The sequence below is a fragment of the Medicago sativa genome, chromosome 8 (assembly GCF_051527215.1).
Source record: "Medicago sativa cultivar Bolivia chromosome 8, Bolivia_mono, whole genome shotgun sequence".
Lineage (NCBI taxonomy): Eukaryota > Viridiplantae > Streptophyta > Magnoliopsida > Fabales > Fabaceae > Medicago > Medicago sativa.
This window is the reverse complement of record NC_140756.1, coordinates 89,509,983-89,530,758: the sequence shown is the minus strand read 5'-3', so window position 1 is coordinate 89,530,758 and position 20,776 is coordinate 89,509,983. Positions and strand designations below refer to the sequence as shown.

The 20,776-nt window shown below is 32.6% G+C and overlaps 2 protein-coding genes and 1 long non-coding RNA gene across 4 annotated transcripts; 2 read left to right on the top strand and 1 right to left on the bottom strand.

Moving 5' to 3' along the window:
• Nucleotides 1-498: 498 nt before the first annotated feature.
• LOC146903043 (auxin efflux carrier component 2-like) lies at nucleotides 499-5,041 on the bottom strand. Of its 2 annotated transcripts, XM_085735059.1 has the most exons (8): nucleotides 3,850-4,980; nucleotides 3,607-3,646; nucleotides 3,034-3,062; nucleotides 1,816-2,068; nucleotides 1,631-1,713; nucleotides 1,374-1,531; nucleotides 1,191-1,267; nucleotides 499-1,078 (listed from the first exon to the last, which is right to left on the bottom strand). In XM_085735059.1, exons 1-8 carry the CDS (start codon nucleotides 4,826-4,828, stop codon nucleotides 1,012-1,014), a joined length of 1,686 nt encoding a protein of 561 aa, XP_085591185.1. In that variant the 5' UTR covers nucleotides 4,829-4,980; the 3' UTR covers nucleotides 499-1,011. The 2 variants fall into 2 exon arrangements, with proteins under 2 accessions (XP_085591185.1, XP_085591184.1); XM_085735058.1 differs by lacking the exons at nucleotides 499-1,078; nucleotides 1,191-1,267; nucleotides 1,374-1,531; nucleotides 1,631-1,713; nucleotides 1,816-2,068 and adding exons at nucleotides 2,565-2,732; nucleotides 2,845-2,921 and having other exon boundaries at nucleotides 3,019-3,262; nucleotides 3,431-3,692; nucleotides 3,871-5,041.
• A 4,840-nt stretch (nucleotides 5,042-9,881) lies between these two features.
• LOC146903042 (uncharacterized) lies at nucleotides 9,882-11,724 on the top strand. The gene is made up of 2 exons (XR_015022928.1): nucleotides 9,882-10,110; nucleotides 10,535-11,724. It is a non-coding gene; the product is annotated as an uncharacterized LOC146903042 (long non-coding RNA).
• A 4,316-nt stretch (nucleotides 11,725-16,040) lies between these two features.
• Nucleotides 16,041-17,573, top strand: LOC146903041 (putative WRKY transcription factor 11). The gene is made up of 3 exons (XM_085737316.1): nucleotides 16,041-16,809; nucleotides 16,902-17,027; nucleotides 17,157-17,573. The coding sequence occupies exons 1-3, from the start codon at nucleotides 16,151-16,153 to the stop codon at nucleotides 17,314-17,316; spliced, it is 945 nt and encodes a 314-aa protein (XP_085593442.1). The 5' UTR covers nucleotides 16,041-16,150; the 3' UTR covers nucleotides 17,317-17,573.
• Nucleotides 17,574-20,776: the final 3,203 nt, after the last annotated feature.

Here is a 20,776-nt window from a genome sequence, read left to right as displayed (position 1 = left end):
TTTGGAACATCCCAAACACCTACTCCTATAATTATAAGGTAACATGAACTCACAAGTTTTCTCCAATTATAGCCGTTTATCAACTGTGGTCACATCACATGGCTAAAGACAATTGTTTTATTTTAATTATTGTTGAATTACAAGATCACATGCAGTTGGAGAGTAGCCAAACTAATTTATTATTGTTGAATTACAAGATTATTGTTTTGAAAAAGGAAGTGGAAACAATGCAAAGAATCCACTATGCTTTTAGTCAATATTACCATGCTATAGAAATAGCTTTTATTTATTATTTACAATACAGTTTACGTAGCAACTTGGTAATTAAAAAGTAAAAGAGTACATAATACTAATATATTTGCTACATTGATATTAGTGTTAACAAAAATTTGATCTCTCTCTCTCAGGAGTCTCATAGGTTGCAATCTCTAGCTTTCCTACCTATAATCAAAAGATTTTTCCATTGACAAATTATTAACAAATAAAGGGGAATGTAGATTGATCATCTGGAAATATGGGACAAATCAAACCCAACTTTCATTTGAATCAAAATTAATATATATATTTAGCATTCTTCTATACTGTATATCATTAATTTCTCTGTCCTTCTCTAATAGAATTCAATATCTTTCTAATTAATACTACCTCCGTCCCTAATTATAGGACCCTTTTGAAAAAATAACGGGAATTAAGATAGTGGATATTTGTATTAAATATGTTTGTAATTACTATTGGTTTTACAATTTTATCCTTTAAGAGAGAGGGTTGGTTTATGTTTTCAACATGCTATTTATTGCTTATTGAAGAAAAAGATGTATAATAAATAGGGGCATGTATGTAAAGAAATAATTAATGTAGTTGGAAATAGCAAAGGGGTCTTATAAAAAGGGACAAAAAAAATTCTCAAAAGGGTCTTATAATTAGGGACGGAGGTAGTACATTTCTTCCATTCATTTGTTTGAATGAGCCCTTGAAGCCACAACATCATAATTGATTTGCATCCAAGATAGACTATACTCCAAGAAGCACATAGTAGAGTATTGTTATGGGCAATGCAATCAACATACCAAATATAACCCTGCAGCACACATGCCAAATTCTGTTTTAGTATTTCAATAAATCCGCATAATCACTTGCATTTTCTCTTAACAAAGATGTAAATGAAAAGAAAGAAAAAAAATGAGACTCGCCCAGTGCTGAGTATATTTGGATGGAGATTGTATTCTTTGGCAAACACAAAGGGAACGATACCTTGGGGAAGTGCAGCCTGCAAATTAAAATTAAACATTATTATGTTAATAAACAACTAATTAGAATAAGGACATTTATTAAGCATTTTGATTAATTGATAAACTGAATTTAATTTTACATACCTGAACAATTGCAACATGTAACAGAACTCCACGGATACCAATTGCTATTGAGGTTGCCGCAATCACAGTTGGACCGGTCAAGAACCTAACAGCCATAGAAAACGTTGCAACTCGTTTTCCACATGCAATCAGCTTAGGTTGTAATGCCATGAACAGACCTGCATAAAAATTCATAATAAAATATTCAAAAATGATTATGATATGTAATTAAGCCAAAATTTTCTTAGGAGAATATAATGTTTGGAATTGGTAAGTACTTAGACTGAACATGGCCATTCCAAGACCAGCAGACAGTATTGAGATGGAACCTTTTACAATAGATGGCATTTCAATGTGAAACCTGCATGCATGCACATCATTAGCAGTTAAGGATTCATGATCAAGGATACTAAATTAATAGATTGAAGATTTTTTTGGAGATTGGTATATATGACTGAAATACCTAAATGATACAAGAGACCAAACAAGTCCTATAAGACTTGAGTAGGTATTAGGATTTCTGATGAGTTTTCTCCAAACCATGATAAGGATGAGTCTTGTCATAACACTTGCTGGAGGCATCTGTGTATTTTTGTTTACATCCCCTCCTCCTTCCAAGTCCATCTTCTTCTGGCTAATATATGGAGACTTTACTGCTTCCTCAATTTCAACATCCCTTTGTCTAGGACTCATGTTCTCAATCAATTCAGTAACAGCTGCATTTTAAATTAATCAACAAAACATAACTAGTAAAGATCATGTACAAGATTGCAAGGACGTTTGTAGGAAATTATTTGGAGAAACAAAAAAAATGAAAGTTGATATATTTATGTAGAGATCTTGATTGAAACAAAGAGAAGATCCATCAAAGGTGCTTGCTTTAACATTTTTGGCATTAATCGAATTGAAATTATTGAATACAAAAACTTGAAAAGCAAGCAAATTTATATAATTTGATCGCACATTCAATGTTATAAATCTGCAAAATGGTGCAAGATATTTTTATCCTTGAATTTCCCTTCATTATGTTTTTTATACATCTTCTACTGAATCAATAGCTTTCTAAATGTTGTTACCCCTCAAAATCCTCTAATGCTCCCAAATGAAGGGGATTTGCTTGAGTTTAACTAATACTATATCCATGAGCTTGACTTGTAATATCTACAATATAGATAGGTATAGTTGTGTGAAGCTTTGATTATATGGACATGGTCTCATAATTAATACATTTCCTTCCATTCATCCGTTTAAGTGAGACTTGAAGCCACAACATCATAATTGTTTTCTATTGCTTTTGCATCCTAGATATCTTACAGTAATCCAAGAATTACATAGTAGAGTACTGTTATTGGCAATGCAATCAACATTCCAAATATAACCCTGCAGCACAAATACCAAATTCTCTTTTAGAATTTCAATAAGTTTTCATAATCACTTGAATTTTCTTTTAATAGAGATGTAAATGAAAAAAGGAAAAGAAAATGAGACTTACCCAGTACTGAGTATATTTGGATGGATATTGTATTCTTTGGCAAACACAAAGGGAACAATACCTTGGGGAAGAGCAGCCTGCAAAAGTAATTAAACATGATTATGTTAATAAACTACTAATTAGAATGAAGTCATTAATTAATTATGTATTTTGATTAATTGAATTTGATTTGACCTGAACAATTGCAACATGTAAGAGAACGCCACGAAGACCAACTGCTAATGAGGTTGCCGCAATCACCGCTGGACCGGCCAAGAACCTTACAGCCATAGAATATGTTGCAATTTTTTTCCCACATGAAATCAGCTTAGGTTGTAATGCCATGAACAAACCTAGACTAAACATGGCCATTCCAAGACCACCATTACATAGTATTGAGATGGAACCGTTTATAATCGAGGGCATTTCAATGTGCAACCTGCAGTGATTTATTTGAAGTTTAAAAAATCTTTAATATTATGCATGATCAAACGATTATAATTGTTTGACAAGGTAAAAATCTTTATACTTTCGGTACATATCAATTAAATCATATACTATATAGAAATAGTTTACCAAAAGACAAAAGATAAAATATTTTTTATACCCAAATGATATAAGAGACCAAACAAGTCCGATAAGACTTGCGTATGTGTTAGGATTTCTGATGAGTTTTCTCCCAACCATGACGAGGATGAGTTTTGTCATCACACTTGCTGGTGGCATCTGTTTGTTTTTGTTTACATCCCCTCCTCCTTCCAAGTCCACCTTCTTCTGCTGGCTAACATATGGAGACTTTGTTTCTTCCTCAATTTCAAAGTCTCTTTCTCTGCGACTATCACTCATGTTCTCCATCAATTCACTAAAACCTGCATTTCAAATTTCCTATACTTGTGTTACAAAATTATTCAACAAAACATATTAGGTCCACTACCACTTCCACCACCAATGCTATCTTTGTTTTTTGTGCCAACACTTGTAGAACAAAAATGCATTGGATTTGGAAGCTAAGAGGGTAAGAACCACCATTATTATTAAACAACTCACCACCGATACTCTGCCCTCTCCTTTGATTATTCATCTTCGAATTTTCATCTTCTGATATTGAATACTGAGGTGTTGCTCCTTTCGAAGATTGCACAGAGTAAACATCTCCATTAGTACCATTACCATTACTCCGAACACTATTTGGGTAACCGTTTTTTTGACTCGGTGGCTCATAAAAATCAGTTTGGTTAAAACCAGAAGCTCTCGGTGTTGGTTCTGTTGATGTTTGAACCGAATATATCTCAACACCGGTAAGAATTGAAGCTCGCGGTGTCATATTATTTAAATGAGATTTGTTAAACGATCCAGATGCAATAGAATTAGTAGTTGATCTTTTAACAACAACGTGAAGTTTACCATCTTCTCCTATATCTGCATCAGTTTGAAATGGTTCTCTACCGCTAAGCGAAACAACATCAGAATCAACTTTGAATGAAGTTATAGAAGCTGCGGTTTCTGGAAACTGTTCTGAAATAAGAAGTTTAGCATCTCTATATTCAAACAAGAAAAGAATGAGAGTGTACCAAATAACACTTTGCAGAACAACAATTTGTACCATGAGATTTCCTGAGAAATCACCATACATGGCTTTTAAAAGAGGGATTCCCATAACAAGTGTGTTTGGAAGAGTTGAAATGGAGAAAAGGGTAATTGTCCAATCAAGACTATCTTGGTTTTTTGACAATGCGTTCCATATAAAAAGAGCACCAAGGATAACTACTTTTTGAAGTGAATCAGCTGCTAAGAAATGGTAATTCATAGCATAAGGATCATTGGATGAAATAAAATGGAATGATAGTAACGGAACTGCAAAAACCGAGACAAAACGGTTTATTCCAGAACATTGATCTGGTGTGAAGATTTTCCACCATCGGACTGAACCATAAGCTAATATCATAGCGACATATAGTGGCACAATCGCCGCCAAAACATTGTATATATCCTTGCCGGTAATCATGGATATAGATAGGTCAAGGTATATTAGAGACACGGACAGAAATTACATGAGAGTTCGTAAATGTCTGTATTTTTATTTAAGATTGATGTAAATGCACGGGTACCTTGATAGTTTAAGAGGAAAACAAGGTAATCAAAACTGAGAAAAATTCAAATCTGGATTGTTAGTCCTCTCTTATAGAAGGTGACACCTAGGTTTTAAATTTAATGAGATTTTCTTATGAAATGCAAGGGGTGTATGAATATATTGAATAACAATTTATTATAAGGCTAACTCCGCGCATTGTAAACGTTCATGCGCATGTAAATTGGGCAGTATTTTGTGATCTGCAACGAAGATTTTTCAGAGAAACTATTATTAACAAGTAATTGTTGTAATGTGGATATTATCACTTCATAGGGACATAAATAGGATTATACAAATTGTAAAATCATAACAATAACGGTTTAATTAGCTCGTATGATCTGTCATTTTATTATTTGTTAATTTGTTTTTTTTTTTTCTTGTTGTGTGAGAAATAAGTAATAATTAGAATTCCTAAAAAGAAAAGAGTAATAATTAGAACACCGGCGAGTAAAGTTCATCAGATTATTGTTACAACAATGTATTTCTGCTTCTATATTTAGATTTGTTTCCTCTGTTGAAGGAGTGTATTTGTTAGAGTTGGAATTGTGCTATGAATTAGTGGACATTGGCCTTTTATTGATATAAAGATGACAAATGTGATCAGAACTAAATTCTCGTGGCCTTCCATCGGTCAATTCAAGGCTATAACAGAATGTAACAATGAAAATAAATATACTAGCTAGTACAATTTCGGTTTTACAATTTGTTAAGATTGTCTCAGCTGATGTTATCAAGAGGGTGTCTTTGAAAATGTAGTTTTTTTCTTCATTTTTGTCTTTGTTTTCCCCTTGATAAAAAAATAATTCTAAAACCTAGTTGAATCGCTCCATCAATCAATTTGTTGTTCATATTTCAATAGAGATACATTTATGATCTTCTATAAGAAACTAACAAGATAACATACAAGGTATATTAATTGATCCAAATGTAAAGTTTGGAAATGAAGAAGATATGATCTTTGATAAGGAATGTATCAAAGGTTAGTAAACAAACTTATATACCTATCATGTATTAGGTCTGATGTTGCTTTTGTTGTAATCTTAGTCGGTCAATTCATGCACCGACCAAAGGAGATCCATTTACTAGTTGCACTCTGAGCTGTTCAATATTTGAATGGATCCAATCTTGTCTGAATAGAATGGAATGTGGGACTTGAAGCATATATTGAATTGACTATGCAGGATCAATTGTGGATAAGAAATCAACTACATGAGCATGATCAGTTGTGGATAGGAGATCAACAGTGGCGGAACTAGGGGTGGCAAGGGGAGCCTTGGCCACCCCATCTTAAAAAAATATAACTTTTTTATACCTTGGAATTTGGCAAAATTAATTTGGCAGAATTGTAAATGATACTTTAATAAACCTATTTTTTTGTCTAGTACACTTAACTTTGCTTCCTTTGCCAATTTCAATCATTATTGTTCATTATATATTATTTTTTTGAAAAAGTTCATTATATATTGTTAAATTGAGACACAAGATGAGACTTGGGTTTCTAGCAGATATCACGTTAGTTTATATTGAAAGGGAAACTAGTGAATGTATTAGTTCCAAGTCAATTATTGATGATTTCAAGTCATCCGAAAATCGTAAAGTGTCATTTAAGTATTTAATCAACTTTATATATTAAGTAGTTTAAATTTTGAATGATCAATTTTTGGTTTATTACAACTTAAATGTGTTGTATGCAATATAATTTATATATATTAGTTTATTTTGATGGCGGCCACCCCAAACTTTTTTGTCTGGCTCCGCCACTGGAGATCAACTACATTATACTGCACTTTTCTAAGTGATAATCTTATGACTTGGAAAAGTAAAAAATATGGTGTGGTATCCAAATCTAGTGTTGAAGGAGAGTTCAAGACAATGGCGTAAAGTATCTATGAACTACTATGCTGAAAAGCATCTTGAAAGACTTAAGAATAAAGAATGATTAATCAAATAAACTCTATTGTGCTGATAAAAATGCCTATTAGTATAGTTCATAACCCAGTGTAGCATGATAAAGCTAAACATATTGTACTTGACAAACACTTCATCAAAGAAAAGTTAGACAATCCATCTAATTTGCACTACATATGTCTCTTTCTAAAGCAACCTTGCATATATTCTAACTAAGGACTTGCAACAGTAACTTTTAAAGGATTGTTTTCAAGTTAGGAATGATAGATATTCATTTACTATTAGTAATAGTGATTTTTATCATTATTAGTAATAGTAATTTGTATTCGACTCATTCTATCACTAGTCAGACCCAATAGATTAGTCCTCGTGAGCTTAGCTCAATTGGTATGGACAATGCAAGGTCCGGAGTTCAAACCCCGGCCACCAACAAAAAAAAGACCCAATAGATTAGAATAACATAAATAAAGACGTTAGTGGTTATACATTATTCCTAATCTATAATATAATGCTCAGTTTTCACAATTACCACAATTTAATAAGTACTTTTACATCTCAAAACTTGATCAACAGATAAATTTGAACAGAGATTGTAAAGTTTTCAATAACTTGATAACTGATTCCTGTTTGCTTGTTTTTTTAATAAAGATTCATGCTAAAGTTTCATAATTTTAAGCTTACATATACTTTAATCTAGCTGCTCAAGTGCAAAATGAAAGCAAGCTAACGAAGATTAACCCTTCACCTCAGAAGTACGGCATAATGTAATTTGATTTCAAATGAAATCTTACACTTTTATGATGATTTTTTTATTAGTAATTTGAAAACGATGTTCCAAAACTTTTGTTGAGATTTGTAGCATGCATTGACCTTTTTCATTTTTTTAATGACAAATATTAGTGTGTTAGTTTTTTCTCTTTAACAAAGACTTGAACTATGAACCTCCAACTCATTAACATTTAACTTGAGCTATCCAATCCTAATATGCCTTGACTTTTTTTGTTTTTTGTTAATGACAAATGTTAGTGTGTTAATTATTATATTAATTTTGTTCTTTACCATGACTTGAACATGAACCTCCAACTTCTTAACCCTTAACTCAAACCAGTTGAGTTACTCAAATGTATATATTTGACCTAAAAATTAGATAAACATGCGTCCCACTTTTTAAATTCTACTATCTCGATAAAAAAAAAGGAGAGAGAGAATGTGAATATAAATTTGAGCTGTTGAGGGTATAATTGCTAACTACTCCCTCCGTCCCAGAATATCTGGCCCAATTTGGTTTTTCACACAGATTAAGAAAAATGTATAAATAAAGGGGAAATTGGAATATATTGTATTGCGAATGATGAAAGTAGTATTAATTAGAGTTATATTGTATTGGAAATGATGAAAGTTGTATTGAAAATTGAAATGGGTTAGTTATTTTGAGACACTTTTTTTTAGTAAATGAGTCAGATATTCCGGGACGGATGGAGTATTGTATAATGAATGCTCATTGCTAAGAAGTACATATATTGTTTTATGCAAACTTAGACCGAGGGCTAAAGTCTTAAATAACGTTGTACACGTTCTGGCTGAAGTATCAAGTATAAGTTAGCCTTTATGTGGCTGTCTTTGACCATTCCCTGTCCCATATTTCACAAGGATATTGTCAAGTACAATACGTAAATGAATGAAAATAGTTTAGTGCATGTTTGATACTTTATATTTGATCTAATTTTACAAAAGATTTAGAGCGTAGTTTTACGAAATCGCAATGGATTAATGTAATTTCACGACAATTCTAATGATATTAAATTTACACATAAAGTTTGTTTTACAAGACATATTTTTAAGTTTATAGTTTATAGGTTCGTATGACTTAAAAAGATTTGTTTGATAACAGTTATTGACTCACGAGTTTATATTTTATTTTCAATTACCTTATAACAAATTTTTTATAAGTTGATTAAAGTAGCTTATAAGTTATATTTTTTCAGTCAATTTCATCCTTATAGTGTCAATTGAAAAAAAAAATTAAAATATATTTAAGGAAAATGTTAACTTGTGCCCTTGGGGCATAAGTTAAGGAACCAAATGTAGAAACTTTTTCATAAAAGTTGTGCATTCAATGCTTTGAAAATTTCAAAAGTTATCATTTAAATATAAAATTTATTTGTTAATTCTATTTTAAGTTCCTTAACTTGTGCCCTAAGGGCACAAGTTAACATGCCTATATTTAATAGTATATGTTTCTTATGTCATGTCATGTTTACGAGGTTGTTCACTAGTTAATTTTGCCAAACATTGCAAACTCAATCACTAGCTTATTCGCAATCAATTTTTGATAAGTCATCCGCTATAAACTTGTCCGTTTGACACTAACCTATAAGTTATCGTTTATTTTTTACCAAACAAAACTTGAATGGAACACGAATTAAACTCAATGATACAGCTGCACTGTAACCTCCCACTTCTGATAGTTTTTTGTGGTTGCTGACTTAAACATAAATTGGCCTTAGACCCTCTTGTTGGGGCCTGGGGCGTTGAATATTCATACCACGTGAGATGAATTGAAAATTAAGTTTAAATTGGGCATCGTGGTCATTTGACATCCTTTATTTAAATCATGTAGTAGTAGTAGTACTAGCTTAGGTCAACTACCACACTCTAGCCGTTGGATGATCATGTGCCTCATCAAATGTTGGTTGATTGTCCTTATCAAAACCACAAAATGAGGAAAACACAAAACTGAGGTTGTCTTCCTCTCTACGTATTCATGGACTAGTCAACTGATTGGTTGTACTAAAACGTTGAACACATTAATGTTGATTTTGATGTCAAACCAAGTTTCATAAATGTCAAACCGAACCCCTTGTTTTGTTTGATTAAATGTTGTTAGGCCACACCATCTCGTCACCATAAAAGCCCAATATCTATAGCTATAGTTTGTAGTCTTTTTCCAATTTGAATCCTCCTCTTTACCCAAACAGTATTGCTCAGTCCCAAAGTAAAATACAAATATACCCCTACGCATGTTAACATGCGTTACGTAAGTTCACTTACGCTAGTTGCAATGTTTACGCAACTTAAGTCACATAGCGTGACTTAAGTTGCGCTATGTGATGTTATTAACCCAGGCAGAACCTCATTCTGCCTCATTTTCATCAAACAACACACACACTTCTCAATTTTCTCTCAAATTTCCCAACTACAAAATTCCTTCAACTTCAAATCAAACAACACTACAACAACAAGAACAAGTAAGCTTTCACTTAAACTATGTTGTTATGATAAAAAATTTCACTTAATCTAGAATTTTTTAGGTTTATTGTTTTGTTAAAATTTTAAATTTTTTTGCAAGAAATTATAGAATGCTACATGCAAATGACTTATAGTGTTTAATTCTTATGATGTTTAGATGTTTGCATGATTATGTTAGATTTTTTACACTTAGATTAGATTTTTTTAGATTTAGGGTTTGTTTAATTTTTGGTTATTTTGTTTTTTTGCAATATATGATACAATGTTACATGCAAATGAGTAATATTGCTAAATTATTTTGATCTTTGCATGTTTATGTTGTAGTTATCATTTTTAGGGTTTATGTATAATTTGCACTCCAAGTGTTTGATGAAATGTTTGAATGAGTTTTTCATTGATTGTGTTTAATTTGTAATTGTGTAGATTTGAAGCAATGGCCGGGTGGATCGACGTTCATGCAAAATTCAACGGCGAAGAAACTCAGAGGTTGAAGGTTTGGTGCCTTGATGTAACGTTAAGAGGTCTCAAGGATCAACTGAATGAATTCTACCAAGGAGTCAACCCCACAGACACAAGGAGGGTGCAAAATATTCTGTATAAACGTCCAAAGCTCGACGAGGGGAGCGTATCATTCACTTGGGTGGAGTTAAAGAACGACGAAAACGTGAGGAGCATGTTTTGGGAGCACACCAAGTTCCAGTGGATCGATATGCGGGTGACGTCGCTGAGATCGACTGAAGATATCATCAACTGCTTGATTCCGCCAGAAGATCGTCATTAGTTAGGGTAAGGTGCATTCAAACTACAACATTTGTCTCACCTCTGAAATGGGGCAATTCAAACTTGCCAAACGGCGAGGACTCAAGCATTTCGCTCAGCCTTCATGTTTTTCCTTTGAAAAGAGTAAATTTTTGTTTGGCTGGTTTAGATGAAGGTATTAAGTGTCAAGGAATGGACCTCATTTCGGTGGCACTGGAATACATTCATCTAAATCAAGCCTAACAAAAATTTATTCTTTTCAAAGGAAAGCATGAATGCTGAGCGAAATGCTTGAGTCCTGTTGTTTGGCAAGTTTGAATTTACCCCATTTCAGAGGTAAGACAATAGTTGTAGTTGGAATGCACATTCCAACTACAACAATTTTCTTCCTCTGGATGGGGTAATTCAAACTAGTTAAATGGCAGGACACCGGCATTCGACAGGGAGTGTTTTTATTCCATTCTAAATGTTAATTTCTGGTTGGCTTCGTTTAAATGATGGTATCGAAGTGTCAAGGTCTGGACCTCATTCCGTTGGCTCTTAGATACTATCATTTAAAACCAAGATCAACTAGAATTTAACATTTGGAATGGAATAAAAACACTTCTGGACGAAATGCTTGAGTCCTGTTGTTTGGCAAGTTTGAATTGACCCCGTTCAGAGAGGTAAGATAATTGTTGTAGTTGGAAGGTACATTTTTGAATTGACGTACATGTATTTTACGTAATGTAATGTAATGATACCACAATGTAATGTAAGGTAGATGAAATTATATCTAAATAAAATTGTCTAAGAATTAATGTTGTGTACTTATCGAATTTATTTATTCAATACGCCATTTTTATTTGAATTAATCTTGTGTACTTATTATAATTTACTTACTCGATACGCAATATTTATTCGAATTCACGCTATCGCAATATTTATTCGAATTTTCTCCGACAGATATGCGCACTTAACTAGCGTTACTTAACTAGCGTGACTTAAGTCACGCACCTTATAAGCTGTGCGCAAGTTAAGTCATGCACCTTATAAGCTGTGCGCAAGTTAACTTGCGCAAGTTGGCCGGTGCTAAAAATTGAAGCACAAACGTTTCTTGGACGGTGGTCAATGGCATTGATTGATTTTTACACGTTTTTTTCAATTCTTTCACACGTTTTTGGACCTTAAACCACCTATAAATACCCTCCCAACCATCCTCTTTTCCTCACATTATCTCTCCCTCCCCCCTATTTCTCTTCTTTTTATTTTATTCTTTAGTCTCTAGGCTTCTTTAGTCTCTAGGCCCCCTTAGGTAAATACCGGTGGCTTTTGGGGGAAATAGTGGTCCATTAGGTTGGGGAAAAGGGCATCATCCCTTGAGGTAAATTTTGATTTGCTTCCTTTTACTCCCAAAATCTTTTTACCGTGGGTAAAAAGAATCATCATGGGGGTATAAAAGGAACCAAATATAAATTTACCTCAAGGGGTCTTGATGTCGTTTTCCCCAACACGATGGATCGCTATTTTCCACAAAAAGCTATTGACATATACCGAAAAGGGTCAAAATAAATATTAAGTATGTTAGTTAATTGGAATAAATATTTGTATTGCTTATTGTAATATTTGAATAATATTAATAAAATGAGAGTTCTATTTACTATTTGTATTTATTTTTGCATGTAGTTTGGCGTGACTTAAGTCACGTTCGTGATACACTGACGCATGTTAAGTCACGTAACGTGACTTAACATACGTAACAAATGCACTAGCACAAGTTAAGTTGCGTAGAACATTTTCGACTTTTACTTTGGGAATGAGCGAAACTGTTTGGGTAAAGAGCATGATTCTTCCAATTTTTTCCAATGTGCTTAACGATGAAACTCACGGACCAAACTGTTGAGAAGAGGGGTGTTATGAATTCAAATTCTAATTGTTTATGCATCCTTTCCTTTAATACATGAACTGTATTCAAAGGACTATTGTCTTGTCTTTTTGTATAGACAAGATGGTATTACAAAACTAGCCATAAGTCATTTTGACTTACTTCTTAACAATATTAGATGTTTAAATATTGATGAGATTTGGGTTAATAGTTATTTTGGTTTTTAAATGTGTAACAAGTAACTATAATAGTCTTTGAATGCATCTAAATTTTAAAATAGTCCCTTGTTGTGCATTTACTTAATTAAAATAGTTTCTCGTGTTAAAATGTTTCGTTAATGCCTGCATATCACTCTCTCAATATAGTAACTTATTATCATATCAATGTCTATAAGTAGTTACTTATTATCATATCAATCCTTATTAAAAAAGAGTTATTGTCAACATTGAAACGTTATTTTAAAATCAGAGACTATTTTAAAATTTTGATAAATTGAAGGACTATATTGTGACTACTCCTCACACATTTCACGACCAAAATGAATATCACCCGAAAAACTTTAAAGAAAAAAAAAAATTCAAAATCTGTCTCTAATATTGTCGTTAAAAGTTAGAGACGAAATTTTTTGTTTTGTCTCTAATTATGTCATTATTTCAACTTATTCTAGTAAATAAATAGGTTATTTATAAAATAAAATAAAAAAAATCATATTGTATTGGACGAGAGTAGTACTGGGATGGTGACCTCCTGAAAAGTCTTTGTGTTGCACCTCTTCCACCCTTTTTGTAACAAACAATAAAACGACAATAACGTTTGATCTTTGTTGTTTTTTTTGGTTCAATATGGTGAAAAAAAATGATGTTGTTTCATTATCTTTTTGAAATATAGTTTTTTTTTAGATGTTATTTGTCATTATATATTTTACAATTCTTGTCTCAATATAATGTAAATCAAAATTCTTTTGTTAATTTTTTTTAGTACAAAAAGAGAGCATAGCCTAAGAAAAAAATTAAGCGATTAATCGAACATTTCGAGGTATACAAACGCCATACATTCTATTAAAAAGGAGACATTGAAGCTCTCTAGAAATAGTCTTAGTCACATGTAAATCAAAGATAGACTAAAGTTAGCTAGCCAATTTGCTTATATGTTTTCTTAACGCCATGTATGGTTGATCTAAACATACCAACTCATGTTTTTTAGTCACGAATGCGTGGAATCAATGTAGGAACATTCTCATTGATGTTACATTTTCCTGTTACCATGTCAACTAAAACTGACGAGTTACTTTCCACTTGCAGGTGTGTGTGATCCCCTGTTTGTGAACCATATCCATACCAATATACATGGCCCACATCTCTGCATGTAACGCGCCACATGAACTTATCTTACGAGTATAACTATTCAAATTTCAAATGAGGTCAAAATGACATTCAAATTCTAAAACAAGATCAAAATAAAACCTTGATTATTATAATTTTTTACTACAAAATGATGTTTATTCATTCAATTAGGTGTATTCATCCAACTAATTGATTTAAACTCATAAGGAGGACCGAATTTATATGTGGATCCAGATCTATATCTTGGCGAATACCGTAACCGTATGATAATGATTCACTTCCATCAAAAGCTGGCCAAATTAGGCATTGACCTAACAAAAGGAATCGAGTTGAGTAGTCTTGATTACTTTATTTCATCTTTATATGCAACAATATTACTTTTTTCATCGTAAGAGAATCCATGATAAAATTCAAAATTATTAATTTAGTAAAGTTCTAACTAGTTGCAACTTGCTTTCTACCCGTTGCCATGACCTAGACATATGGTCAACTATAAACAAAACAACAAAGTGGAAAAGCTGTAGGGAGACACTTACGAGGAGAGATCACTCTAATTTTATTTTTTGTATTTTATTTTATTAGTGGAATGCACTGTATCGTATCTATCCGATGCTACCATCAAAGTTTATAGAAGTCAAGTAGAAACGACCTCTTTATTATTTTATTTTGTTTTTGGATACACATACAAGAGCCTCTTCACAAATCACAAGTAATGTGAACTATATTCTTATTTCAAAACATGAAAAGCCAAATTCAGTATATATATTCTTTTGTAAAAAAAGGAAATATATATCCTAATATTGTGATCTATCGCACAGCTAGTCAGCTACAAACCAACAAAATTTTAGCATTGATTTTCCATTTTTAGATCGAAATTAAGCAGGATGCTACAAATAACACCTATCACAAAATGTAACATTAATAATTAACCATGTGAGTTGTTTTGATAATTATTTATACTAGTATAGCAAATGCTTGAATGCTTGAAAAGGACAAGATTCTAAACCAATAGTAAAAAAAAAACAAGGCTTTAAAAAATAAAATACAAGTAGTAGTAATTTACAAACAATGAACGTAGTTGATCGGTTAAGGAAACTAGCACTATTACGTCCAACTCCGTTGACTTTATTGATTGCTTGCGCCGAGACAACAAATATTACAATATTCGTGTATTTTCTTTTGTTTATTACACTACAATAAGGTTTTATTTCAATGTCTTTTTTTGGACCTTGCATATATTATGCATTGTCCATACTAACTGAGCTAAGTTCACGAGGACATTTCAATGTCTTTGAGTTTGAGTATGATAACTTTGTTGATTTTATCTTTATATTTCTTTTAATCAATTATTTTCTTTTGATCAAATAATTTATTTTTAGTATTTATCTATCAAGTAAATTTATGAAAATCATCAAAACTCAAAATGACTCAAATATTTTTTATAAAAATAAGGGTCAATTTATTTATTTATTTATAAATGATATAGTCAATAATTTATTTAGGTTTTTTTATGGTTAATTAATTTAAGTTTTGATTTGAGTGGAGGTAAGGTAATAGTATATGAGTTGGTGCTAAGTTTTGGACTAGGCAAGGCGGTGATGATTTATTTTTATTTTTTATGGAAGGTGATGATATTCATGTTTTGATGAAGATTTGATTTGATTTATTTATTTATGGACACTATTTGATTTGTTTTCTTGGTTTGCCACTTTCATTGGACTTTCGTATTGGAAGAAGAGAGTGGTAGGACCTACCACCAACTCCTCTTTTGGACTTTCATACTAAAGTAAACGTAGTTTTTGTCGCGTTGTAATTCAGCCATTATTATTAATTGTTTCAAATTGCATTGAAATAATAAAATATGAAAAAGTCTAACCATTATTATGTACCCTTGGATTGACGATACTTGTTTGACTTTCCAATCCTCCACTCTTTTATAACCAACCCTTTCTCTTCTTCAACCAAACACAAACCTAAACAACAACACAACACAAATAACTCTCTTCTTACTTTCTTCCTCCATTTCTCTCAAACTTCTCTGTTACTTTCTTTCAAGTTTTAAAGCAAGACAAGATGGTTGTAGATCCGGTAGTGATTCCAAAGATGAGGATGGATGAACAAAGAGCTATTCAAGAAGCTGCTTCTGCTGGATTGAAAAGTATGGAGCAACTAATTCACGTGCTTTCTTCTCAAACTTCATCTTCTTGTTCTTCAAATCAACGTAACCAACTAGATCTGGTTAATAAACTTGATTGTACTGAAATTACTGATTTCACTGTTTCTAAGTTTAAAACGGTTATTAACTTGTTAAATCGTACCGGTCATGCTCGTTTTCGTCGTGCACCTTCTTCTTCTTCTCAATTTCAATCTCTTATTCAACCTGAGAAATTCAAGATTCAACCACAGTCAACTACTCTTGATTTTGCAAAACCGATCCAATTAGTCATGTCAAATCCAAATCCAAATCCCAATCTCAAACCTAAAACTAATCAATCTACTGATTTATCTGTTTCTCAATACTCCAAATCAAAGGAAGCTTATAGCATCTCTACCACTACTTCGTCTTTCATGTCCACCATCACCGGAGATGGAAGCGTTTCCGATGGGAAAATCGGTCCTATCATTTCCTCCGGCAAGCCCCCTCTTGCTTCATCTCACCGGAAAAGGTGTCACGAAGCCACCATCTCCGGCAAAGTCTCATCCTCCGGTCACTGCCATTGCTCTAAGAGAAGGTAAATTCCCAAATCCAAACACTAAATTCTCAAGTAAATTAATAAATAAAAATAGAAAATTAATAAATATCTTGTTGTTTTTTCTTAATCAGGAAATCTCGTGTGAAGAGAACAATTCGTGTTCCGGCGATAAGTTCAAAAGTCGCTGATATTCCATCAGACGAATTTTCGTGGAGGAAATACGGTCAAAAACCTATTAAAGGTTCACCTTACCCACGGTAATTTTCTATTCCGATCACCCTCAAACCTAACCGTATGAAAATTAATTAATCAATTAGGGTTTATATTTAAGATCTAATTGTGGTTAAAATTAATTAATTAATGGTGTTTATTTATGAAATTTGCAGTGGTTACTATAAGTGTAGTAGCTTCAAAGGATGTCCGGCGAGGAAGCATGTAGAAAGAGCACAAGACGATCCCAATATGCTTGTTGTTACCTATGAAGGAGAGCACCGTCACGCCCAAACCGTCGTAACCGGCGCTGGATTCATATCTCAGCCTCTTTAAGCGTCGCTGGTGATCGGAAAATTTTCGGAAGCTTTCGTGCTGAAAAGTGAGAATCGTCGTTTGCATTTGATGACGGAGTTATGCTGTAACCGTAACGGTAACGGAGAAGAAACGGAGAATCCAAGAAAGAGTAGGAAAGTCAACTTTTACTTTTGTTGACCGCAATGAATGAGTCGTCTACGAGTTGTGATAGGGACTTTTGTGTAAATCCGGCAAAACAATTACTCCATGAAATGAAATTATACAAGTTTTATTTATTTATTTATTTATTTATTGGTTGGACTTTGGGCCAGTTGTTTTGATTTAATTGATTTAGTATATATTCGGAGATCTAATCCAAGTTGAAAGAAAAGTATAGATTCCATAACCACGAGTTGAAAAGAAAAAGAATGCGAATGGAAACAAAGTCAAAGATAAATTTGAATATGAGGGTAAAGTTGGAAAAGGAGAATAGAAGAGTGTGGAGATTTCAGTTTTGGTCCATTAGAATGTCGATTGGTGTCCAAGAAGTGGGTCCCCCTTCCAGCTGATTCAAATCTACCATTGTAATGTCAATTTATTATGAAAGACCAAATCGAGTCAATATAATAAGGACCAAATCATAGATAAATTTAGGTTTATTATTACTCCCTCCGTCCCTTAATGTAACCCCCGTTTGCTTTTTTCACATTTCTTAAGAAAAGTTGTCAGTGTAATTATTATGTCTGTTTTGTGTGTTAATATTACCATATTGTCCTTTGTTTGTATATGTATTAAATTTGACTTTTTAAATTTCAAGATAGGTATGTTTAGGAAAAAATAATAAATGCATTTAGTAATTTGAAAAGGGGTTTAGATTTAGGGATAAAAATAAAGTCAAATGGGTGGTTAGATATAGGGACGGAGGGAGTATTATTATTCAATCCAAAAATTTATTACATATAAAAACAGAAACAATGTATTCAAGATTGTATTGCATGAAAAAGAAAGGGTTAATTATGTTTCTAGTCCCTATAAAATAGTGACTTTGTAAGTTTAGTCCTTACTTAATTTTAATAGCATTTTTAGTCCCTAATTTTGTTTTTTTGCCCTGAGTATTAGTCCCTACTCAATTCAAAATTGTTTAATTTATGCTTAAACTCTTAAATTTTTGAACAATTTTTTGCAGACATGTTTAGAACATTACTAAAAGTTCCTCCGCAAAAAATTATCGCAAAATTTGATTTCTACATCCAGATTTTATTACTTTTTATCTTTAACTTTTGTCGTTTTAAAAAATTCATATTTAATTCATTTCATGTCTGAAAATTCTAAATTTTAGTAAACGAACCTTTCATAGTGTTCTAATCTTGTCTCAAAAAAATCGTTCAAAAATTTAAGAGTTTAAGGATAATTAATCAAACTTTGTTTTAGCAGGGACTAAAATTATAAGTAAATTTTTTTTTATAAGGACTAAAAATGCTATTAAAATTAAGTAAGGACTAAACTTACAAGATCGCTATTTTATAGGGACTAGAAACATAATTAACCCAAAAAAAGGTTGAAATGTGATGAACAAGGGATGGGAGCCCCTAATATGGTCCCCAATTTTAAGGGTCCACCGGTGAACCCCTTCAAAGAACCCACTACAGCCGGTCACTTTTTATGAGTTATTTTCTTCTTCTTGGTTACAATTTTATGAGTTAATTTGTAAAATTAGGAATAAAATCCAACTGCATCAAGATAAAACACACAAAAAAACTCCAGATCCAACTGTTTGTGTATCTTCGTAACACTTTTTCTGGACTTGCCTTTCCTTCGCAAACACTGTTAAGCTATTGTTATCATATTTTCAGACCAATCATCCTTTAATCAATTATATTCAATATTCACAATCTTTTGTTTCTCTTTTCACAACAACAAGTTTATTCACCTCATTCTACATAGAAAAGTTATTATTCGTTGGATTGTCATGAGGAATTGAATGGCTACTGAAAATCTGATTCTTTGTTAAGCCTCTCAAAATAAATGAAACTAGAAACCTGATCCTGGACTGACAAGAAAGGGTTAACAACATACTACCATTGTTTATCAAAACATAGACATTCTCTCTTTCAAAAAAAAAAAAAATAGACATTCTCTGAGCTCATGTTTCCAGAGCCATTCACAAACGAAGATCCTAATTCAATGGGAAAAATTGCAAAACAAGTTTTGCAATCTACACTATATCTTCAAACTCGAATTTGTATAGCCAGGTGAAGGTGAAGGTGAAGAACAGATCTAGAAGAAGGAATGCTCTGGACATCAACAGATAGAGATTTTAGACTTATATTCAAGGACATAAAAGTAATAGCTCATACTTGCTTTAAAGAAGAAATTTTTTGCTGTGGGACCATGAAGCAAATTTTTTTTTTAACCAGTTGTAGGAGGTAAGTTAAAGGGGACCATTGATGGACCCTTAAAATTGCGGACCATATTAGGGGCTCCCGATGAACAATCCACATGGTAATGATTCAAGTTTTATTTGTGAAAAGGGAAGGACAGTGATCAGAGCTGGCAGCCTGGTATTAGGTAGCGTATATGGTCCCTTTTGATGTTAGGCTCGTCGATATAGATCTAAGGGTCAGGGTCTATGAAGCCCCGATACGGATACGGATACGGGTACGATACGATACGGGTACGCGAATACGTCAAAAATTTCAAATTTAGGATACGATACGGCTTGGATACGTTTACAATTTTTTTTAATATATATATATATATATATATATATATATATATATATATATATATATATATTAGACATAAACGCACAAAAAATAAATAGCGTGAAATCTTAAAACTAATTACACCAAGTCAAAATACAATGGATCATTCACCAACTAAGATATCCTTTAAACCAAAACATACCATATAAACAACCTGCACTATGATGATACCAAGGTAGTATGAAGATAGTCACCCTTTTCAAGTAATGACCAATATAATGATCCCAATTTACAAAAATTAATACTTGTGATCAAAATACAAAGAAAAATTTTAAATAAAAATTAAATTAAATCATTCGGATACTTCTGGGATACGTATCCGGGAGTATCCTTAACGTATCCTTAAGGTATCCAGTATATTTTTAAATAAAAATTAAATTAAATCATTCGGATACTTCTGGGATACGTATCCGGGAGTATCCGCGGAGTATTGGTATCCGATACGTATCCGACACGGGTACGGCACCATTTTGAAGTATCCGGGCTTCATAGGTCAGGGTAAAAAGCTTTCATACAGTTAGGACAGGGTTTAGTGAATTCATTGTTCACACCAAATTATGCTCGACTTAGTTTTTGCAATGCCAGCTTGCTCTAGAGTGTGGTGACATCGGGACATATGGACTAGGCTAGGGTCCATTTTCTCAATGGTATAGACCAGGTCCCTTCAAAGTCATTAACTCATACGGATCAATGTATGGGGTTTTCCTAAATACACCGAATCGGGGTTGACTCTA

Coding starts and splice junctions, on each gene's coding strand:
- LOC146903043 (XM_085735059.1), bottom strand. CDS start 4,828: ATGATTACCGGCAAGGATATATACAATGTTTTGGCGGCGATTGTGCCA. Junction 2,069..3,033: donor TTCGTGGCGTTCTCTTACAT/GTTGCAATTGTT, acceptor TTTAAAATGCAG/CTGTTACTGAATTGATTGAG. Junction 1,532..1,630: donor AATGGCCATGTTCAGTCTAA/GTACTTACCAAT, acceptor ATTTTTATGCAG/GTCTGTTCATGGCATTACAA.
- LOC146903041 (XM_085737316.1), top strand. CDS start 16,151: ATGGTTGTAGATCCGGTAGTGATTCCAAAGATGAGGATGGATGAACAA. Junction 16,810..16,901: donor TGCCATTGCTCTAAGAGAAG/GTAAATTCCCAA, acceptor TTTCTTAATCAG/GAAATCTCGTGTGAAGAGAA. Junction 17,028..17,156: donor AAAGGTTCACCTTACCCACG/GTAATTTTCTAT, acceptor TGAAATTTGCAG/TGGTTACTATAAGTGTAGTA.